Below are 23,883 nucleotides of genomic sequence, written 5' to 3'. Positions count from 1 at the left end.
TATGAGCACACCACACCCCCATAAGGGCAAGAAGAGCATTATGAGCACACCACACCCCCATAAGGGTAAGAAGAGCATTATGAGCACACCACACCCCCATAAGGGTAAGAAGAGCATTATGAGCACACCACACCCCCATAAGGGTAAGAAGAGCATTATGAGCACACCACACCCGCATAAGGGTAAGAAGAGCTTTATGAGCACACCACACCCCCATAAGGGCAAGAAGAGCATTATGAGCACACCACACCCCCATAAGGGTAAGAAGAGCATTATGAGCACACCACACCCCCATAAGGGTAAGAAGAGCATTATGAGCACACCACACCCCCATAAGGGCAAGAAGAGCATTATGAGCACACCACACCCCCATAAGGGTAAGAAGAGCATTGTGAGCACACCACACCCCCATAAGGGTAAGAAGAGCTTTATGAGCACACCACACCCCCATAAGGGTAAGAAGAGCTTTATGAGCACACCACACCCCCATAAGGGCAAGAAGTGTGCATGAGGGTGCGAGCCTCCTCGTAGCCTGCCGGCCTGTGATTGGTCTGTGTCAGCACGTGGTCCTGTGTGACGACAAATGTAGTAGTCAGAATTGATCACTGTTTAATTAAATATCTTGGTTTGTAGCGAACAGAATTCACATTGGAGATTGAACTTGATCATAATAAACACATTTTAGAGCCCAAAATGGGCATCTACACAATTCTTTTGGCTCATTCTGGCGATTGGAATTTACATAGGCTTTCTAGGGCAGAACAAGACTTTTGACTTTTGGCAAAGCTCATGACTTCACGCTCCAGACCGGACACTGGGCAACATTATGAGAACCCTGAGAGAACCCTCCAGAATATTCTGTTAATGTCAGAGGTCAGAGAGAACCCAGGTACTGGACTAGCCAATGAGAGGGACAGGACTGTGTGTTGAAACTGTATGTGCTAGGTATAGACCTAGCCATAGCATAGGGACCTGGGATGAACTGGTTCCTGTACAGCTAACAGGTTGTTTAGGTAACAGTGTAGGCTATTAAAGCTATAGTCTGGGATTCAGAAAACAACAAAACGGCAGCACTGCCACTTGTTTTGGTAAACAGCTGAGGGAACGGGTTGGGGAAATGTAATTCAGTCCCTCCAGGATTCCGCAGGTATTTAAAAAAAATATTTGCCGGCAAAAATAGCTGCGGCAATTCTGACATTTAGCATAGCATTATACAACGATTTTGTCCAATTAGTTCAGAAAATGCTCTGATGAGGGAAAAAGTTTGTTGACCTGTGGCTTGATTGAACCATATTATGCTGTTAGTGTCTGGTGATTGGTTGAAATTGCGAGCCCTCTTTTTGTACTATGGTGATGGGTCAGTTTTATGCAATAATATTGCGATGATTTGAATGTTTCATGCGGAAATTGTGTGGTGATTGGTCAAAATTGCAAGCCCGCACATATTATGCAGGGAATTGTTGATTTTGCCACCAAAAAATGTGATGGCAGAATTGTGGAATCCTGGAGGGACTGGCAATTCATCTTAAATTGGCACATGCAACGCCAAGTTCGATTCCCACTGGGGAACAGTACAAATGAAAATGGATGCACTCACTACTGTAAGTCACTCTGGATAAGAACGTCTGCTAAGTGACTAAAATGTCAAATGAGAGCAGAGCTGTAGCGGTTGTTGTATTTTATCTCCTTCACTCAGCCCCAGCCTGACCAGCCTGACCAGCCTGACCAAAGGGCCAGCATCCAGATTGACTGAGTGCAGGGAAAATATGTTGGACACATTCAAACGATGCTCTCACACACCCTCTCATTGACAAGACCCTCTGTCCTCCTGCTCGCCTGCCAGTTGGCATCCCCTCCGTTAATTTGAACCCTGTTCTGCTTTCTCAGTCAAGCCCTCTCCATCCCCTTCACCCCCCAAACCTCACCCATCTAAGCACCCCCCCACTCACCTCTCCACATTACTCTCAAACCTCTTGGTCATTGAGCCCCCCCCCACCCCCCCACTCACCTCTCCACATTACTCTCAAACCTCTTGGTCTTTGAGCCCCCCCCACCCCCCCACATTACTCTCAAACTGCCCCCCCCCACTCCCCACACACACACTCTCTTCCTCTCCTCTCTTCCATTGAGCAGGCCCCATCATCAGCTCTTCCCGGGGCCCTTCAGAGTAGCGTCTCCCCTTTCTCTCTGGGGGTCCGTGGGGTCTTTGTCCCCTTTCTCTCAAGGGTCCGTGGGGTCTTTGTCCGTGCGCCGGCTCACTGCTTTACAATGACTCTCCACTCTATTAAGGTGCGTTCTGCCTGTTAGCGTCGCTAGGGGCAACCGGCCTCCCGCATGGCAGCTATGCAGTGCGGCATTGTGGGCCGGCGGGCCCGAGCGGAGCAGTTGAACCCAGCAATCCTCACACTTGACACCGCATGTGTTTATCTAAAGGGGGGCCATTGTGATGTTTGGATGGGGGGGTAGTAAAGGATGTAAAATGGTGGATAGAAAGAGAGAGAGGGTGTGAGGAAGAGAGGAGGAGGAGTAGGGGGGTGATACATATTCAACAGCTTAGCTACCCAACACCCCTAACCCCCCCCTCATCCTGTGTCCTTTCTCTCCATGCTAGAAAGCAGATGGAATTTGAGTGCTCAGGGAGGAGGCTCCAGCCTGGTTTTATCCAATTAGCAGCCTTGTCAAAATTAATTTATCCTGGGAGGCAGGGGAACAATAGGGCCCTGATTTAGCCCGGGGAACCCAAGAAGCCTGCCTGCACCAGCGCCACAAAGAGGCTTTATCCACTGACTCCTAAATACCTCTGACCATCTCATACACCTCTCACCATCTCATACACCCCTCACCATCTCATACACCTCTCACCATCTCATACACCTCTCACCATCTCATTCACCCCTCACCATCTCATACACCTCTCACCATCTCATACACCCCTCATCTCTCACCATGTCATACACCCCTCACCATCTCATACACCCCTCACCATCTCATATACCTCTCACCACCTCATACACCCCTCACCATCTCATACACCTCTCACCATCTCATTCACCTCTCACCATCTCATACACCCCTCACCATCTCATACACCTCTCACCATCTCATACACCCCTCACCATCTCATACACCTCTCACCATCTCATACACCCCTCCCCATCTCATACACCCCTCACCATGTCATACACCTCTCACCATCTCATACACCTCTCACCATGTCATACACCTCTCACCATCTCATACACCTCTCACCATCTCATACACCCCTCACCATCTCATACACCTCTCACCATCTCATACACCCCTCCCCATCTCATACACCTCTCACCATCTCATACACCTCTCACCATCTCATACACCTCTCACCATCTCATACATCCCTCATCTCTCACCATGTCATACACCCTTCACCATCTCATACACCTCTCACCATCTCATACACCTCTGACCATCTCATACACCTCTCACCATCTCATACACCCCTCACTATCTCATACACCTCTCACCATCTCATACACCTCTCACCATCTCATACTAGTACACAGCATACCGTTACATACACCAGACCTGCCAACCCTGTCCAACTTTTTAGAGTATCAGACGCGCGCGGCAAAATGGAGATTCAACTCGCTCCGTGTAGCACGCACCGAATTGGGGTTTTCTTTCCCCCGCATGCTCATGCGCACGCTGTTCGAGTCTGATCGCAATTCTAGAATTCTTTCTTGACAGCATTCCAAACATTAAAACAAATGATTGCATCGACACAGACTGCAAACTATGTAATGGTGTCTATTGTATTTATTTGTAGCACATACATCATTTCAGATTTTCGAAATTGATAAAATCTCAAATGTAGTGCAAAGGCATTTTAGAAGCATTGCCTCTATAGTTAATACCGGACACTCATTCATTCTTCATCATGCAGTCTTCTAAACTCGACTCCATTTAATTCCAAGATGTTCATATTTATTTTTGATTATACTTTTGTAATGCTTTTTGTGACGTGATCATAATTACTGTTACAATCTATCAGGTTGCGGGATCCTTGTAATGGATACGTGGAAAATACAACTAATGAAACGCAGAATTAAATGTTTTTCACACTCGCACAAATGCGACCAGTTATTTTTCGTATTTGTATTTAATTTCTTTCACTAGCAAATGCGAGTGAACTGCTGGCACTTTAGAGCCCACTGAATGTCCATCTTATGTTCTCTAACGTTAGCTTGAACCAATGTGTTTACCTTTCCACAACACACGGAGTGGAAAAGGGATTTGTCCAGGTGTTAACTTACAGCTGACAGTCGGAAAACTCAGCATCACAACAAACAGGAGGAGGGGCAGACATGAGGTAGCTGCGTCTAATAATGATGTATTCATATCCAGGTCAGTTGACACAAACTCCGTTCATGTCTGTGTGTTGCAGCTCGAGAATCGGGATGTTAGATTTACTCAGTGGATTTATTTTTTATTAAATGTAAAAAAAAAAAAATAATAATAATAATAATATTCATTTCTGCGTACTTTTAACTCGGATCTCGTACCTTCGTACATGGACAAAGAATTGCGTAGATGGTATGCAAAATGAGTGCATGTTGGCAGGTCTGCATACACGTATATGCCCATAGTACTGATGCAACATCCAAGACTCATAAGTACTGCTCGCCATCTACATCTCTCACATAAGAGCAAACAACATACTCATACACCTATACTCACTCATACACTCCACACACATATTACATGCCCGACCTAACCCATACCCACAAGTCAGTTTATTAGGTACACCACCTTGTTCACAAAAAAATGGTTTGCTCCTACAGACAGTAAGTCACGTGGCCGTGGCTCGCAATATAAAGCAGGCGCCAAGGCATTCAGTTACTGTTCGATTGAACATTAGAATGGGCAAAATGAGTGACCAAATCAACTTTGAGCGTGGTATGATCGTCGGTGCCAGGTGCCCCGGTTCCAGTATCTCAAAAACTGCCGGCCTCCTGGGGTTTACCGAGAATGGAGCGACAAACCAAAAACATCCAGTCAGCGGCAGTCCTGTGGGAGAAAACAGCTTGTTTATGAGGTCGAAGGAGACAGGCGGCCCACAAAAAGGAAAATAACGGCGCAGTACAACATGCTGTTCTGCAGAACGGTATCTTGGAAACACACAACTCGACGGTCCTTGTCACAGATGGGCTATTGCAGCAGACGACCACACCGGGTTCCACTCCTATCAGCTAAAAACAAGAAGAAGCAGCTCCAGTGGGCACAAGATCACCAACACTGGACAATTGAGGAGTGGAAAAACATCACCTGGTCCAACGAATCCTAGTTCCTGTTGTGTCATGCTGATGGCAGAGTCAGGTGTGGCATAAGCAGCATGAATCCTGCCTGGTGTAAACGGTACAGGCTGGTGGTGGGGGAATGTTTTCCTGGCACACGTTAGGTCCCTTGATACCAATTGAGCGACGTGTTCATGCCCCGAAGAATTCGGTCTGTTCTGGAAGCAAAGGGGTGTCTGACCCGGTACTAGATGGATGTACGTAATAAACTGTCATACACAAACGACCCCAACACACCTCTGGAGCACAGACATCTGGAGCTTATAAGATACACACAGGAGTTTACAAGCATACTGACATAGGGACAGATTTACCAAGCTTTGAACTGGGAGCAAAAAATGATAGTTACATATCAGGATATTTTTATTGACGATGTATCGTTTTGACAATATCGAAGTCTTATTTTTACACTGGTTGACTGTACCTGCACCAAAACAAAGTATTTTTCGTTCATAGCTTGTTCTCCATCTTCTATTTAAATTGGGAGACAATTCGTTTTCATCACTTTTATTTCCATGACTGATTAAAACTTGTTTTCTCATGACTCTCTCTTCTCCCTCTGCTGAAGACATGGTGAGCAGTATGTTTGGAACATCAAATCACAATAAAATCACAGTTTGCAATACATATAGAATCGTGAGAATCGAAATACATATCATATCGGCACGTAAGTATTGTGAGGTTCCTGGCAATTCCTAGCCCTAATTTCTCCCTGAGGTTAACTCCAGGCTATTTGCAACACACTCTTATTCTTCTGTCCTAAATCAGAGGACCTGTCTGTGTGTGTCTCTGGTCTTCATCAGCCTCCCTCTGCTCTGGGATGCGGAGGAGGAGAGAGAGGACAGGAAAGAAAAGAAGAAGGCTTCATTAGTCTCTCTCTCTCTCTCGCTGTGCCCTCTCCCTCTCTATGGTCTCTCTGCTCTCTTTCTATCTCTGCTGGAATGGATGGATGGAAAAAGTTGTGTTGAGGCCAGCTTGTCACCCTGAGGCATGGTATCTGCTAAGAAAATACAGTCTATTCTGATGAATGGATCTAGAAGAGCCAGAGCCAGAGAGGAGGCTGCTTTTAGGGAGGATTGATGTTGCAGAGGTACTCATGGAAGAAGAAGAGTGTTTTTAAACCGTGATGAATCATGTGAAACCGTGTGAATGTGGTTGTTAGTCTGCAGTGAAACTGTTTTTGTCTGTGTGTGGGTCTTACAATTTTGCTTGTGTGCTTTTTGAGGATTCGTAGCTCTCCCCATTGGGACCCACAGGTGGTTGGTTCCCTAGATGAGAGAGGGTTGTGTGTGTGTGTGTGTGTGTGTGTGTGTGTGTGTGTGTGTGTGTGTGTGTGTGTGTGTGTGTGTGTGTGTGTGTGTGCGTGTGCGTGTGTGTGTGTGTGAGAGAGTGCTAGAGTACATGTTCCAGTATGTTCCAGACAGAGCTAATGTGATCCAGCCCATGTAGATGGAAAGAGAGTCAGGGTTTTGGGTCAGGAGTCAGGGTTCTAGGTCTGGAGTCAAGGTTCTAGGTCAGGAGTCAGGGTTCTAGGTCAGGGGTCAGGGTTTTGAGTCAGGAGTCAGGGTTCTAGGTCAGGAGTCCGGGTTCTAGGTCAGGGTTTTGGGTCAGGAGTCGGGGTTCTAGGTCAGGAGTCAGGGTTCTAGGTCAGGAGTCAGGGTTCTAGGTCAGGAGTCAGGGTTCTGGGTGGAGAGAGAAGGGTAAGAGATGAATGGAGAATCAAAGAGTTTGTGTACATATAGGATCCTCATCTATGTCTTGATGACTTTAGTTTATACCTTATGGAACTTGTTTATTAATAGTTGACAACTATCTATTAGAATCCTGTGCCCACCAACTAAAGAAAATGGTTTCACTAAAGTGCCATTGGAATATAATGAAGTTGCTGTGTAATATTTTCCACTTTCTCTGTCCTGCTCTCCCCCTGCGTGCGTGCACACGAGTGTGTGCGTGTGTGTGAGTGTGTTTGCTCCTCGTTAGGCTCTGTCACTAAAGCCTGAAGCTTCATCAATCATTCCCTTGCAACGATAGGATCAGGGCCAGCTTGTGTGTGTGCTTGTGTGTGTGCTTGTGTGTTTGCTTGTGTGTGTTTGTGTGTGAGAGTGTTAATGTGTTTATGTATCCTTGCATGTATGAGTATGCAGTGTGAATGAGCCTGTGTAGTACTGTGTGTTTATGTATGAGGATGTGTGTGTTCGCATGCTAGTGTGTATGTAGGTGTGTGTGTGAGAGAGAGAGAGAGAGCGAGAGAGAGAGAGAGAGAGAGATAAACAGAAGGAGAGAGAGAGAGGTAGGGGGAGAGAGAGAGAGGGAAACAGAAGGAGAGAGAGAGAGGGAAACAGAAGGAGAGAGAGAGAGAGAGAGAGAGAGAGAGAAACAGAAGGAGCGAGAGAGAGAGAGAGAGAAACAGAAGGAGAGAGAGAGAGGTAGGGGGAGAGAGAGAGAGAAACAGAAGGAGAGAGAGAGAATGAAACAGAAGGAGAGAGAGAGAAGGAAACAGAAGGAGAGAGAGAGAGAGAAACAGAAGGAGAGAGAGAGGTAGGGAGAGAGAGAGAGAGGTAGGGAGAGTGAGAGAGAGAGGTAGGGAGAGAGAGAGGGAAACAGAAGGAGAGAGAGAGAGGTAGGGGGAGAGAAAGAGAGAGGTAGGGAGAGAGAGAGAGTTAGGGAGAGAGAGGGAAACAGAAGGAGTGAGAGAGAGAGAGAGTGATGTTCTCTGGGAGCTGTGGACCACCCTCCTCATCCTGATGGGAAGTTGTTAGTTTAACCTGACAGGGAAGAATTTGGGAAACTTGGCAGAGCGACAAGGCTGAGTAAAGCTCCCCGCTGGGCATTAACTGTTAATAGACTGACCATTACCGGCCCCCCTCTATCATTCTCTCTTGCTCTCTGGCCTTATTTCCCCCTCTATCATTCTCTCTTGCTCTCTGGCCTTATTTCCCCCTCTATAATTCCCTCTTCCTCTCTCTTCCTCTCTGGCCTTATTTCCCCCTCTATCATTCTCTCTTGCTCTCTGGCCTTATTTCCCCCTCTATCATTCTCTCTTTCTCTCTGGCCTTATTTCCCCCTCTATCATTCTCTCTTGCTCTCTGGCCTTATTTCCCCCTCTATCATTCTCTCTTTCTCTCTGGCCTTATTTCCCCCTCTATCATTCTCTCTTGCTCTCTGGCCTTATTTCCCCCTCTATCATTCTCTCTTGCTCTCTGGCCTTATTTCCCCCTCTATCTTTCTCTCTTGCTCTCTGCCCTTATTTCCCCCTCTATCATTCTCTCTTGCTCTCTGGCCTTATTTCCCCCTCTATCATCCTCTCTTGCTCTCTAATATCCATATGAGCTCACACACACACACACACACACACACACACACACACACACACACACACACACACACACACACACACACACACACACACACACACACACACACACACACACACACACACACACACACACACACACAGCTGCGATACTAGTATTCCCCCCTTTCCCCTCCCTGTCCTCCCTGTGTTCAGTTGTTCTTTGTGTGGTGAATACAGGCTCTCTGTCCCCTTCCTGCTCCCCCATACCCTCTACCTGTATCAGTTACACCTGAGCGGGGGAGAGTCGGGTTAACCCCCGCAGAATGAGGGCGCCTCTTTGATGAAGGGGCTGAAAGGGGGATGAGTGGTGAGGGGGTCAGTCTTGGCATGGGGTCAGTGCTGCATGGGGCCTAACAGAAAAGAAAGGTTTTGTTTGTGTCTGGGCTGGAGTTGTGTTTCTGAGGGCTGGGAGCAGGACCTTCACCTGGACTCTACCTTTCAGTGGGGTGTGTTTCCGCTGGCTGTGTATATGGTGTGTACATTTCTGCTGCGCGCGTGTGTGGGTGGTGTATGTATATGTACCTGTATGTGGAGGTTTGTTTATGGCGTTGCCATGGGATCTGTCAGTGGTTTGAGTGGTTGTTGGTTTAGTGGCAGAATAAAATAAGTTATGTGTGTGTACGTGAGAGAGAGAATGTGTGTGTGTGAGAGTGTGTGTGTGTGTGTGTGTTTGCGTGTATGTGTGCCCATTTGTGATTCGGTGGATTCACACTGTTTGTTTTGAGTGTCTTAAATCTGTGTATGACCATCTGACCTCTCTCTTTCTCTCTCTCTCTCTCTTGCCCCCTCTCTCTCTCTCCACCAGGGCATAGTGTATGGAAGATGTCTGGAACATTAGACTGGACTCCGTGGATGAAAAAGCGACGGACACGAGTGCTGAGTGCTCTGAGTGCAGTGCTGCTGTGCTGCCTACAGGGCGGCGCCACCGTCAATGGTGCCACTGGTGAGTAGAGCACTGGTCATTACTCATGTCACAACATCTCAACAGTGAAACAGGGATAGTTAGAGAGATACTAACATCAGAAGTAAGGATTCAATCCCATGTAGGTAGATGGAGAATAGGATAACTTCACACAGTTTAAATAGGTGTACGGCAGTGTCTCTCATCTCTCTCTCATCCCTCGTCCTCTCTCGTCCCTTTCTATCAGATGAAGTACCCGTGTTCACAGAGGAGCCTCTGTCAGTGGTCCAGAAGCTAGGGGGAAGTGTGATTCTGAGGTGCAGCACCCAACCCCCCTCAGCCAACATCAGCTGGAGGCTAAACGGGCGCGAGCTGGTTGCCGGGGCTGTTGGGGACCTGGGGGTGGTACTGGAGCCTGGCACGCTGCTCATCCCCGCCCTCACCAACCTCACCCTGGGCAGGTACCAGTGTGTGGCCAGCACCAACGCAGGGGCCCTGGCCAGTGTGCCCGCCAACGTCACCGCTGCCAGTGAGTTGTTGTTCATGCATTTAAGGTTTATATAACATCCAAACACATTGACACAGAAATAAAGTATCACCCGATGTGTAGGTTTCACCACATTGTGAGTATTTGTGCTCATTTTCAACACTCTCCCTACATTGGCTTTAAGTATATATACAAATCCTTAAGCCAAGTTATTGGAATGTGGGAAAAACACTGTTAACTCAAAGTGTCCGACTGAGCATACTATTGTACAAAAACGGGTCATGAAAAAAGTCAATCTGTTTTTAAAGTGTAGCTGTTGGTTAACCAGTAGACTGTTGGCCAGGGCAGAGAAGAGGAATGTAGTGTAACTCCATCGTGTGGATGCTAAATAGACTGCTAGAGAAGTTCACCAAACAGCTACCCGGACTCTCTGCCCCCCTTTGCTCTGCTACTGCTTATTATCTCAAATCACATTGTATTGGTCACATACACATGGTTAGCAGATGTTAATGGTTAGAAGATGTTAATGGTTAGCAGATGTTAATGGTCACATTCACATGGTTAGCAGATGTTAATGGTCACATTCAGATGTTAATGGTCACATTCACATGGTTAGCAGATGTTAATGGTCACATTCACATGGTTAGCAGATGTTAATGGTCACATACACATGGTTAGCAGATGTTAATGGTCACATACACATGGTTAGCAGATGTTAATGGTCACATACACATGGTTAGCAGATGTTAATGGTCACATACACATGGTTAGCAGATGTTAATGGTCACATACACATGGTTAGCAGATGTTAATGGTCACATACACATGGTTAGCAGATGTTAATGGTCACATACACATGGTTAGCAGATGTTAATGGTCACATACACATGGTTAGCAGATGTTAATGGTCACATACACATGGTTAGCAGATGTTAATGGTCACATACACATGGTTAGCAGATGTTAATGCGAGTGTAGCGAAATGCTTGTGCTTCTAGTTCCGACAATGCAGTAATAACCAACGAGTAATCTAACCTAACAATTCCACAACTACTACCTTATACACACAAGTGTAAAGGGATAAAGAATATGTACATAAAGATATATGAATGAGTGATGGTACAGAACGGCATAGGCAAGATGCAGTAGATGGTATAGAGTACAGTATATACATATGAGATGAGTAATGTAGGGTATATAAACATAAAAGTGCATAGTTTAAAGTGGCTAGTGATACATGTATTACATAAAGATGGCAAGATGCAGTAGATGATATAGAGTACAGTATATACATATACATTATATTAAGTGGCATTGTTTAAAGTGGCTAGTGATACATTTTTGAGCAATTTCCATTATTAAAGTGAGCTGGAGTTGAGTCAGTATGTTGGCAGCAGCCACTCGATGTTAGTGGTGGCTGTTTAACAGTCTGATGGCCTTGAGATAGAAGCTGTTTTTCAGTCTCTCCTATTACCCCTACCTATATGTACATATCTACCTCAATTACCTCGTACCCCTGCACATCGACTCGGTACTGGTACCCTGTGTGTATTATAATGAGTAATTATCATTACTCATTGTGTATTTATTCCTTGTGGTATAATTGTTCTATTATTTCTCTCTGCATTATTGGGAAGGGCCCGTAAGTAAGCATTCCACTGTTGGTCCACCTGTTGTTCACGGCGCATGGGACAAATAAAACATGTGATTTGATAGAGTAGTGAATAATAATAGTGTGTAGTGGTAGTGTGTATCACTCTCGGTGACAGAGAGGGACTGAGAGGGGGTCTGCCTGGAGAATGTAACCCTGAAGCCTGGTGGTGGGGCCTGGCCAGGGGAGGGGACTGGGGTTGTTGTGAATGGGGCCCTGCCAGGGGAGGGGACCATGGGGTCACTGTGAATGAGGCCTCCTCCCTGACTCTCAGCTCTTCTCCCCACGACACCACATTCCTGTGACGCAGGAGTTATGGTCCTGTAATTGGGGAGAGGGCTGCTTTTCTTGTGAGGGGAAGATAAGGATGTGTGTGTGTGTGTGTGTGTGTGTGTGTGTGTGTGTGTGTGTGTGTGTGTGTGTGTGTGTGTGTGTGTGTGTGTGTGTGTGTGTGTGTGTGTGTGTGTGTGTGTGTGAGAGAGAGAACGAGTCACAACTCCTGCAGCTCTGTCACACGCTGGGTGTGACATAAACGTCATTAATGTCTGTAACACACACACACACACACACACACACACACACACACACACACACACACACACACACACACACACACACACACACACACACACACACACACACACACACACAGTGTTCCTGCTGCCCCCTACCTCTGCACATAAAGATGTTGGATGCAGAGTCTGTCTTTAAATATTTAGAGGTCAGAGGCCAGCTCCACTTTATAAATACCATCAATCCTTCTAGTCCACGATCCCACTCACACAGGGACAGCATCCCACTCACACTGGGAGAGCAGCAGACATACACAGGGACAGCATCCCACTCACACAGGGACAGCATCCCACTCACACAGGGACAGCATCCCACTCACATAGGGACAGCATCCCACTCACACAGGGACAGCATCCCACTCACACAGGGACAGCATCCCACTCACACAGGGACAGCATCCCACTCACACAGGGACAGCATCCCACTCACACTGGGACAGCAGCACACTCACACAGGGACAGCAGCACACTCACACAGGGACAGCATCCCACTCACACAGGGACAGCAGCAGACATACACACGCAAGCAGGAACATACAGACTAGCATACATGCGTAGGAGGGGTGCTTACATACAGACACATGCACACAACCATTCATGTAGTTCAGCCCTTGAGCTGGTCTTGTCTATTAATGTTGTGTATTGTGTCATATTTCATGTTCTGTGTGGACCCCAGGAAGAGTATTATGTCATGTTTCATGTTCTGTGTGGACCCCAGGAAGAGTATTATGTCATATTTCATGTTCTGTGTGGACCCCAGGAAGAGTATTATGTCATATTTCATGTTCTGTGTGGACCCCAGGAAGAGTATTATGTCATATTTCATGTTCTGTGTGGACCCCAGGAAGAGTATTATGTCATGTTTCATGTTCTGTGTGGACCCCAGGAAGAGTATTATGTCATGTTTCATGTTCTGTGTGGACCTCAGGAAGAGTAGCTGCTACTATAGCAACAGCTAATGGGGATCCTGATAAAATACTCCATACACACATACTCCATACACACACACACACACATATACACACACACACATACTCCATACACACACACACACACACACACACACACACACACACACACACACACACACACACACACACACACACACACACACACACACACACACACACACACACACACACACATACACCATACACACATACTCCATACACACATACACCATACACACATACTATATACACACATACTCCGTACACACACACACACATACTCCGTACACCATACACACATACTCCATACACACATACTCCGTACACACACACACACATACTCCATACACACATACTCCGTACACACACACACACACATACTCCATATACACATTGTTGTGGAAATTTGCAAGATTATGTTATAATGCTTGTATTGCATTGTAATGGTTGTTTTATTCGACAGAATAGAGTATTGTATGTGTGTTCCACTGAGGATGGGCCTCTATGAGATAGTACTGACAGAGGAGATTTACGATGTCTTTGGGTGATAAAACCTAAAGAGCATTCCAGATTGGATGAGGTAATGGTTCTGTGCTATGAAGTACCAGGAACGAGATTAGAACCTCGTCTTGGGGACCGAACTCAACGATAATTAATAGCGAATGTTATCTGGCTAAGGGATACTCCTTTCTCAAGAAAAAGTATTTCTTTGTCAACAGTTCCTAAGATCTATGGCTCGTCATGTAAGTTGAGAGGGGTGTATCTTGGATATAAAAGATATTTGTATTTTTCAGTAGTCACTTTTCAATGGTTCATTAGAGATAGCGCATAATTGAAAGTCAAAAAGGCTATTGCAAAGCTCATATTTACATTTACATTTAAGTCATTTAGCAGACGCTCAAGATGTAATTTAAGTATAACTCTGACTGGTGTGTAGTTTGTAACTCTCCTCATTTGGTAAAGCAGAAAAATGCCACCACATTATACACCATACACACATACTCCATACGCACATACTCCATACACACATACTACATACACACATACTATATACACACATACACCATACACACATACTCCATACACACATACTCCATACACACATACACCATACACACATACTATATACACACATACTCCATACACACATACTCCATACACACATACTCCACACACACACACACACACACACACACACACACACACACACACACACACACACACACACACACACACACACACACACACACACACACACACACACACACACACACACACACACTCCATACACACCATACACACACACACACACCACACCACACACACCATACACACTTACTCCATACACACATACTCCATACACACACACACACACACATACTCCATACACACATACTCTATACACACACACATACTCCATACACACATACTCCATACACACATACTCCATACACACACACACACATACTCCATACACACACACATACAGTTATTCCTATATAGTTGTTCTACAGTTATTCATACTCTGTCACTTATACACTCTTTGTCTGTTTGTCTTTGTCTTCTTTCTTTCTGTCTCTCACCTGAGAGACACACATACAGGGTAGTTCAGTGGAAGAATGCAGGAATAGAGGTGTGGGGAGGAGGGGGTTAAAGGTATAGTTGGAGGAATTTAGTAGCGCCTGGGGGAGGAGGGGGGGTGAGTCAGGGAGTAGCTGTAAAAACAGGGCCTGATTGATTTAGCAAATGGAGCATCACAGTCTCTCTTTGAGACTCTACCCCTGTCCAGACACACACAGAGACACAGAGACACAGGGACAGACACACAACTCAGCATGACAGTTCCTGTGCGTCTCATCTCTCTTGGAATAGGGGCCGGATGGAGGTGGGTGGGGGGTGGGAGGGCGGGCGGCACCTGTCAAGGCCAACCCCTGTAGCTCCCCTCTCCTTTTAATAATTCCCCCAGAAAGCCACAAACACACACACTGCCTGCACGGGAAATAGATCAGATATGAAAAAACATCATGCATTCTCAGTCACCCAGGTGCATGCTCAGCATCTAAAGTGAATCACTATTGTGTTTATATCAGTAGATGCCTTAACTCTGGCCTTAATTAAGCTGTGTTCATCTACATTGAAGTGTAAACAACCATATCTGGTTGTCTAGTCGGTTCACTGTGTATAAGTGGCTTGGTTACTTCTGTTTTGACAAAGAGTTGAGCGGTCCAAGAATAACAACTAGCCGTGCACCTCTGAAAATAATGGAGCGCCGCCATCTTTATGAAACAGAATAAATCAAGAGAGACTGGTTGACATTTAATTAGGTGAGGGAGTTGTATTTTTGTTTCATTTCACCGCTGGACTCCCTGCCTCTAGCATACACTACAGCTCTGATCATTGTTGTTGAATGTCCCCTCTTTCCACTTCTCTATTTTTCTCTCTATTAAACTGTTTTCTTTCTCTTTCTCTCTTTTCCCCGTTCTCTCTCTCTCCTGCAAAACTTAAATATCCTGTACTCTACTCCCCCACTCTGACATCAGCGTTCTAAAGTCTACCAGTGCTATTTCCTCCCAATCCAAACTGGTTGTTCTTTCCCTGAAACTCTAGAGGCAGGCACCGCTCACCTCTGACCCCTGATCCACCCCCTGCGGCCCCCTCTGAGGGGGGTGAGGGGTTACAGGTCAGCCCAGTGTCTGTGCTGTGCAGACTGTGTGTCTGCAGGACAGAGTGGGAGCACATGGCCATCCAGTAATCCCTCTCCAGTTTCCCACAGTAACCAACCACTAACCAGGCAGGCTCCTAGTCTCTGTCCCACAGTCAGCCCCCTGCTCAGCTCTGCTCTGACACACACACACATGCTCTATTCATAGAAGGAGAATTAATCAAACAGTCTAGAATGGTACAGCCCAATATGGCCGCTGGACTGGTCCATTTGCACTGTTATAGAATATTTCCTTGAATTGGAATTCCCATTTTAGTAGTTCCCATCTTCCCATTTTATAGTTATTGTGTTGTCATCCTGCTCCAGATTGATGGACTACAGACTGGAGCACTTACACAGGCTGGCTGGGTTGAGGAAGCAAATGTGTGTATATTCCGCAATTGTGTTTATGGGAGAGCTTCTGTGGTGCTCTGACAGGGTTGGCTCCATGGTGGGACATGTTTATGTGTATCTGTGTGTGTTAGTGTCTCTCCTGACCTCTTTCTTGTCCTCCCTGTATCTCAGAGTTGCGTGACTTTGAACAAGACGACCAGCAGGACATTGAGGTGGATGAGGGGAACACGGCTGTGATCGTATGTCACCTCCCTGAGAGCCAGCCCAAGGCCCAGGTCCGCTACAGTGTCAAACAGGAGTGGCTCGAGACCTCCAAGGGTATGGATCGATTATTCCATTACAGGCCTATTCTATTTCCCTGTCTAGTTTGCATTCTATTCCCCTCTCACTTCCTCCCTCTTTTTCTCTCAAGCAATCTCTCTCCTCGTACTCTACTGTAATTAATACTTTTTCTCTCTCTTTGGCATTCTCTCTCTCTTTCGCTCCCCCTCTATCTCTCGCTCTGTCCTCTCTCATTAGTATTTTCCCTCTCTCTCTCTTTCACTATATCTTTCCCTGGATTACTGGAATGCTGTATCTATCCTAGCTATCTGGCCCATCATTAAACTGCAGATAAGGCAATTATCTGGGTAATGTTGAAACATGGGAATACTCTGTTTATTTTGCAACCATTTATTTCTTGAGTTATCTGAGAGAAAAAGGCCCTCTCTGTGGCTGATATGTAGATGGCTGGGAGCCTTAGGAGGGGATGCGTGGCTTACAGAGAGAGAGGGAAATGAAAACCACTTTGAGGAGACACCACCATGTGGCTGGTGCTGACAGTGCACCCTGTTGTTGAAAGAGACTGCTGTAGGCCTAAATCAAATCACATCACATTTTATTGGTCACATACACATATTTAGCAGATGTTATTGCGGGTGTAGCAAAATGCTTGTGTTCCTAGCTCGAACAGTGCAGTAGTATCTAACAATACACAACAATACACAAATCAGAAAGTAAAAGAATGGAATTAAGATATATAGAAATATTAGTATGAGCAATGTTGGAGTCCGGAATTTAAATAAATATATATAGAGTACCAGTCAAAAGTTTGGACACCTACTCATTCAAGGATTTTATTTATTTTCATTATTTTAAACATTGTATAATAATAGCGAAGACATCAAAACTGAAATAACACATATGAAATCGTCGTAACCAAAAAAGTGTTAAACAAATACAAATATATTTGAGATTCTTCAAAGTAGCCACCCTTTGCCTTGATGACAGCTTTGTACACTCTTGGCATTCTCTCAACCAGCTTCATGAGGTAGTCACCTGGAATGCATTTCAATTAACAGGTGTGCCTTGTTAAAAGGTAATTTGTGGAATTTCTTTCATTATTAATGTGTTTGAGCCAATCAGTTGTGTTATGTGACAATGTAGGGGTGGTATACAGAAAATAGCCCTATTTGGTAAAAGACCAAGTCCATATTATGGCAAGAACATCTCAAATAAGCAAAGAGAAACGACAGTCCATCATTACTTTAATACATGAAGGTCAGTCAACACAGACAATTTCATGAACTTTGAAACCATCAAGCGCTATGATGAAACTCAATCAATCAATCAATTTTATTTTATATAGCCCTTCGTACATCAGATAATATCTCGAAGTGCTGTACAGAAACCCAGCCTAAAACCCCAAACAGCTAGAATGCAGGTGTAGAAGCACGGTGGCTAGGAAAAACTCCCTAGAAAGGCCAAAACCTAGGAAGAAACCTAGAGAGGAACCAGGCTATGAGGGGTGGCCAGTCCTCTTCTGGCTGTGCCGGGTGGAGATTATAACAGAACTATGCCAAGATGTTCAAAAATGTTCATAAGTGACAAGCATGGTCAAATAATAATCATGAATAATTTTCAGTTGGCTTTTCATAGCTGATCATTAAGAGTTGAAAAACAACAGGTCTGGGACAGGTGGCGGTTCCATAACCGCAGGCAGAACAGCTGAAACTGGAATAGCAGCAAGGCCAGGCGGACTGGGGACAGCAAGGAGTCACCACGGGCGGCAGTCCCGACGCATGGTCCTAGGGCCCAGGTCCTCCGAGAGAAAGAAAGAGAGAAGGAGAAAATTAGAGAGAGCCAAGATTTTCAAAATGTTCATAAATGACAAGCATGGTCAAATAATAATCAGGAATAAATCTCAGTTGGCTTTTCATAGCCGATCATTAAGAGTTGAAAACAGCAGGTCTGGGACAGGTAGGGGTTCCATAACCGCAGGCAGAAGAGTGGCTTCTCAAACTGGCTCTCATGAGGACCGCCACAGGAAAGGAAGACCCAGAGTTACCTCTGCTGTAGAGGACAAGTTCATTAGAGTTACCAGCATCAGAAATTGCAGCCCAAATAAATTCTTCACAGAGTTCAAGCAACAGACACATCTCAACATCAACTGTTCAGAGGAGACTGCGTGAATCAGGCCTTCATGGTCGAATTGCTGCAAAGAAACCACTACTAAAGGACACCAATAATAAGAAGAGACTTGCTTGGTTTAAGAAACATGAGCAATGGACATTAGACCGGTGGAAATCTGTCCTTTGGTCTGATGAGTCCAAATTTGAGATTTTTGGTTCCAACCGCCGTGTCTTTGTGAGACGCAGAGTAGGTGAACGGATGATCTCCACATGTGTGGTTTCCACCATGAAGCATGGAGGAGGAGGTGTGATGGTGCTTTGCTGGTGACACTGTCTGTGATTTATTTAGAATTCAAGGCACACTTAACCAGCATGGCTACCACAACATTCTGCAGCGATACGCCATCCCATCTGGTTTGCGCTTAGTGGTATATCATTTGTTTTTCAACAGGACATTAACCCAACAGAACTCCAGGCTGTGTAAGGGCTATTTGACCAAGAAGGAGAGTGATGGAGTGCTGCGTCAGATGACCTGGCCTCCACAATCACCCGACCTCAACCCAATTCAGATGGTTTGGGATAAGTCGGACTGCAGAGTGAAGGAAAAGCAGTCAACAAGTGCTCAGCATGTGGGAACTCCTTCAAAACTGTTGGAAAAGCCAAGAGTGTGCAAAGCTGTCATCAAGGCAAAGGGTTGCCTATTTGAAGAATCTCAAATATAAAATATATTTTTATTTGTTAAACACTTTTTTGGTTACTACATGATTCCATATGTGTTATTTCATAGTTTTGATGTCTTCACTATTATTCTACAATGTAGAAAATATTAACAATAAAGAGAAACCCTTGAATGGATAGATGTTCTAAAACTTTTGACCAGTAGTGTATATATATACACTGCTCAAAAAAATAAAGGGAACACTTAAACAACACAATGTAACTCCAAGTCAATCACACTTCTGTGAAATCAAACTGTCCACTTAGGAAGCAACACTGATTGACAATAAATTTCACATGTTGTTGTGCAAATGGAATAGACAAAAGGTGGAAATTATAGGCAATTAGCAAGACACCCCCCAAAACAGGAGTGATTCTGCAGGTGGTGACCACAGACCACTTCTCAGTTCCTATGCTTCCTGGCTGATGTTTTGGTCACTTTTGAATGCTGGCGGTGCTCTCACTCTAGTGGTAGCATGAGACGGAGTCTACAACCCACACAAGTGGCTCAGGTAGTGCAGTTCATCCAGGATGGCACATCAATGCGAACTGTGGCAAAAAGGTTTGCTGTGTCTGTCAGCGTAGTGTCCAGAGCATGCAGGCGCTACCAGGAGACAGGCCAGTACATCAGGAGACGTGGAGGAGGCCGTAGGAGGGCAACAACCCAGCAGCAGGACCGGTACCTCCGCCTTAGTGCAAGGAGCTGCACTGCCAGAGCCCTGCAAAATGACCTCCAGCAGGCCACAAAAGTTTGGTGGAGGAGGAATAATGGTATGGGGTTGTTTTTCATGGTTTGGGCTAGGCCCCTTAGTTCCAGTGAAGGGAAATGTTAACGCTACAGTATACAATGACATTCTAGATGAATCTGTGCTTCCAACTTTGTGCCCCAGTGCACAAAGTGAGGTCCATAAAGAAATGGTTTGTCGAGATCGGTGTGGAAGAACTTCACTGGTCTGCACAGAGCCCTAACCTCAACCCCATCGAAAACCTTTGGGATGAATTGGAATGCCGACTGCGAGCCAGGCCTAATCGCCCAACATCAGTGCCTGACCTCACTAATGCTCTTGTGGCTGAATGGAAGCAAGACCCTGCAGCAATGTTCCAACATCTAGTGGAAAGCCTTCAATGAAGACCGGAGGCTATTATAGCAGCAAAGGGGGGGACCAACTCCATATTAATGCCCATGATTCTGGAATGAGATGTTCGACGAGCAGGTGTCCACATACTTTTGGTCATGTAGTGTATATATGTTATGGGATGAATGGACATTGTGGACAGTATGTGGATAGAATATGTAGTGTACCTGAAGATTATGTAGGATAGAATAGTATATGTACAGCAATAGTTAAATAGGATGGCCTTGACTAGAATATAGTACAGTATATACATATGAAATGAGTAAAATAGTATGTAAACATTATTAAAATGACCAGTGTTCCATGTCTAAGTACATAGGGCAGCAGCCTCTAAGGTGCAGGAATGAGTAACTGGGTGGTACCCGGCTAGTGACAGTGACTAAGTTCAGGGCTGGAGTACAGAGCCAAAACAACAAAAAATGGGTCACTGTCTCAATCCTTTTGGAGCTCACTGTATATGACTTGCCCTGTCTATGCCCAAGGATTACAGCGACAGAATTGTCTCTCAGATCAGTTGTAATTGTGTTGGCCTACCACTATCCAGTACCTACCCAGTGTAGCCTCAATGTTTAATAAACTCCCTCTGTCTGTCTGTGAACAGGGAACTACCTGATCATGCCATCGGGGAACCTGCAGATAGCCAACGCCACTCTGGACGACGAGGGGCCTTACAAGTGTGCTGCTTACAACCCTGTCACACAGGAAGTCAAGACCTCCACCTCCACTGACCGCCTGCGCATACGCCGTGAGTCACCATGACCAAATACGACCAAACATGACCAAACTCTCATTATGAGCATGATAGGGTGATGTGATTTGTAACATTGAAATACCTCTTAATAAGATTAGAACAAGGCCAGTCAGACTTCATTGATAAACAACCCCTCCCTCCCCTCTCTCTCTCTCTCCCTCCCCTCTCTCCCTCCCTGTAGGTTCAACATCAGAGGCAGCCCATATCATCTACCCCCCAGTGTCTCGCTCCATCATGGTCACTAAGGGACAGCGTCTGGTCCTGGAATGTGTGGCCAGCGGCATTCCCACCCCGCAGGTCACATGGGCCAAGGACGGCCAGGACCTGCGTTTCCATAACAACACGCGCTTTCTGCTCAGCAACCTGCTGATTGACTCGGCGGGCGAGGGCGACTCAGGGACGTATGCGTGCCACGCTGACAACGGCATCGGATCGGAGAGCGCCGCTACAGTGCTGTATGACGTGCTGGTGTTCGGTGAGTTGGGCTGAACTTTGGGTTCAGTAGGATGATACTAAGATGAGGTGTTATGGAGGTTTGTCGGTTCCTGTTCCTCTGAAGGTCCTGTCTGATGACACTTATTACAAGTTGTGAAAGGATCTGAAACAGAGTTACTGTAGCAGTGAGGTGGGGTTAACTTGGCTTATGGAGTGGCTCCATTTGATGGGGTTTTCCGTGAGGAGAGACTTGACGATTAGACTGACTCCCGTTTGGCGAAGTGAGAGAATAGTGGGCGCTGTGTTTGTGTGAGCTTGGCAGAGCGTTGTTGGGAAACATAAAAGGGCAGGGTTGTGTTATTTAGAATGTGTGTGGAGGCAGAGCTCTCATAGCAGGACTGGGTGAGTGTTTTTACACTGATTCAGTGTCAGTTTGGGCTGTGTGCTCGTCTCGTAGCAGCTGGCACTAATTAAAGTGTGAGGGCTGCTGAAGGGATAATGAATTCTGCCTCTTCATGACCAGCCAACCATCAACTGACTGGCTTGGCCTGTCTCTGCACGGCACTCACTCACTCACTCATTCACACACACATATACATGAACACACACGCCGGCACGCACAACCATACAGACATACTTAAGACTTAATCAAACTCACTCCCACACAACCATACAGACATAATTAAGACTTAATCAAGCTCACTCCCACACAACCATACAGACATAATTAAGACTTAATCAAACTCACTCCCACACAACCATACAGACATAATTAAGACTTAATCAAGCTCACTCCCACACAACCATACAGACATACTTAATTAAGACTTAATCAAGCTCACTCCCACACAACCATACAGACATACTTAATTAAGACTTAATCAAACTCACTTCCACACAACCATACAGACATACTTAATTAAGACTTAATCAAACTCACTCCCACACAATCATACAGACATACTTAATTAAGACTTAATCAAACTCACTCCCACACAACCATACAGACATAATTAAGACTTAATCAAACTCACTTCCACACAACCATACAGACATACTTAATTAAGACTTAATCAAACTCACTCCCACACAACCATACAGACATACTTAAGACTTAATCAAACTCACTCCCACACAACCATACAGACATACTTAAGACTTAATCAAACTCACTCCCACACAACCATACAGACATACTTAATTAAGACTTAATCAAGCTCACTCCCACACAACCATACAGACATACTTAATTAAGACTTAATCAAACTCACTCCCACACAATCATACAGACATACTTAATTAAGACTTAATCAAACTCACTCCCACACAACCATACAGACATAATTAAGACTTAATCAAACTCACTCCCACACAACCATACAGACATACTTAATTAAGACTTAATCAAGCTCACTCCCACACAACCATACAGACATACTTAATTAAGACTTAATCAAGCTCACTCCCACACAACCATACAGACACTCACAATCAGCCATTATTCAAGCATATATGCTAGACATGGCCTTACATTATACTCACAATAGACAAACGAACCATCTCTGTCTCTGTAGAGCCTCCCCAGGTGACCGTAGAGCTCCAGCAACAGGAGGTGATGTGGGGAGAGAACGTACGCTTCAGCTGCCAGGCCAGGGGTAAACCCACCCCCTCTGTCGTATGGCTCCACAACGCCCGCCCCCTGGCCATGTCGCCACGCCACCGCCTGTCTGCCCGCGTGCTGCGTGTCATCAACGTGGGCCCACAGGACGATGGCCTGTACCAGTGCATGGCTGAGAACGGCGTGGGCAGCTCGCAGGCCGCTGCCAGACTGGTCACCTTGCCAACCAGTAATCCGTCACGGTCAGGGAAGCTGCCATCCAGCCTGCGTCCCCTGAGCCCAGACAAGGTGCTGTGGGAGCAGGTGCCAGTGAAGCCCGGGGCCACGGGTAGCGTGCTGACCCTGGACTGCTCTGGGCTAACTGGGCAGATCTCTGTGGCAGAGGCCCCTGTCATCCTCAGCCAGCCCAGGACCGTCAAGGCCGACTTTTATGATCTGACCTGGAAACCTCGCCACGATGGAGGCTCTGCTGTGGTGGAGTACATCGTCAAGTACAGAAAGGTACAGGCTAGTTAACTCATAAACCCACATG

At 45.8% G+C, this 23,883-nt stretch overlaps 1 protein-coding gene across 1 annotated transcript in view; it reads left to right on the top strand.

Moving 5' to 3' along the window:
* LOC129859099 (brother of CDO-like) overlaps positions 1–23,883 on the top strand; it is a 45,400-nt gene that overhangs the window by 16,230 nt on the left and 5,287 nt on the right. The window contains exons 2-7 of the mRNA XM_055928472.1: positions 9,494–9,631; positions 9,837–10,118; positions 16,476–16,622; positions 21,149–21,292; positions 21,480–21,773; positions 23,308–23,852. Coding sequence (XP_055784447.1) covers positions 9,511–9,631; positions 9,837–10,118; positions 16,476–16,622; positions 21,149–21,292; positions 21,480–21,773; positions 23,308–23,852 — 1,533 coding nt within the window. The 5' untranslated portion in view covers positions 9,494–9,510. The remainder of the gene's footprint in view (positions 1–9,493; positions 9,632–9,836; positions 10,119–16,475; positions 16,623–21,148; positions 21,293–21,479; positions 21,774–23,307; positions 23,853–23,883) is intronic.

Source organism: Salvelinus fontinalis, chromosome 7, assembly GCF_029448725.1.
Source record: "Salvelinus fontinalis isolate EN_2023a chromosome 7, ASM2944872v1, whole genome shotgun sequence".
Lineage (NCBI taxonomy): Eukaryota > Metazoa > Chordata > Actinopteri > Salmoniformes > Salmonidae > Salvelinus > Salvelinus fontinalis.
The sequence above is the reverse complement of the archived record's forward strand: the minus strand, read 5'-3'. Positions and strand labels throughout refer to the sequence as shown.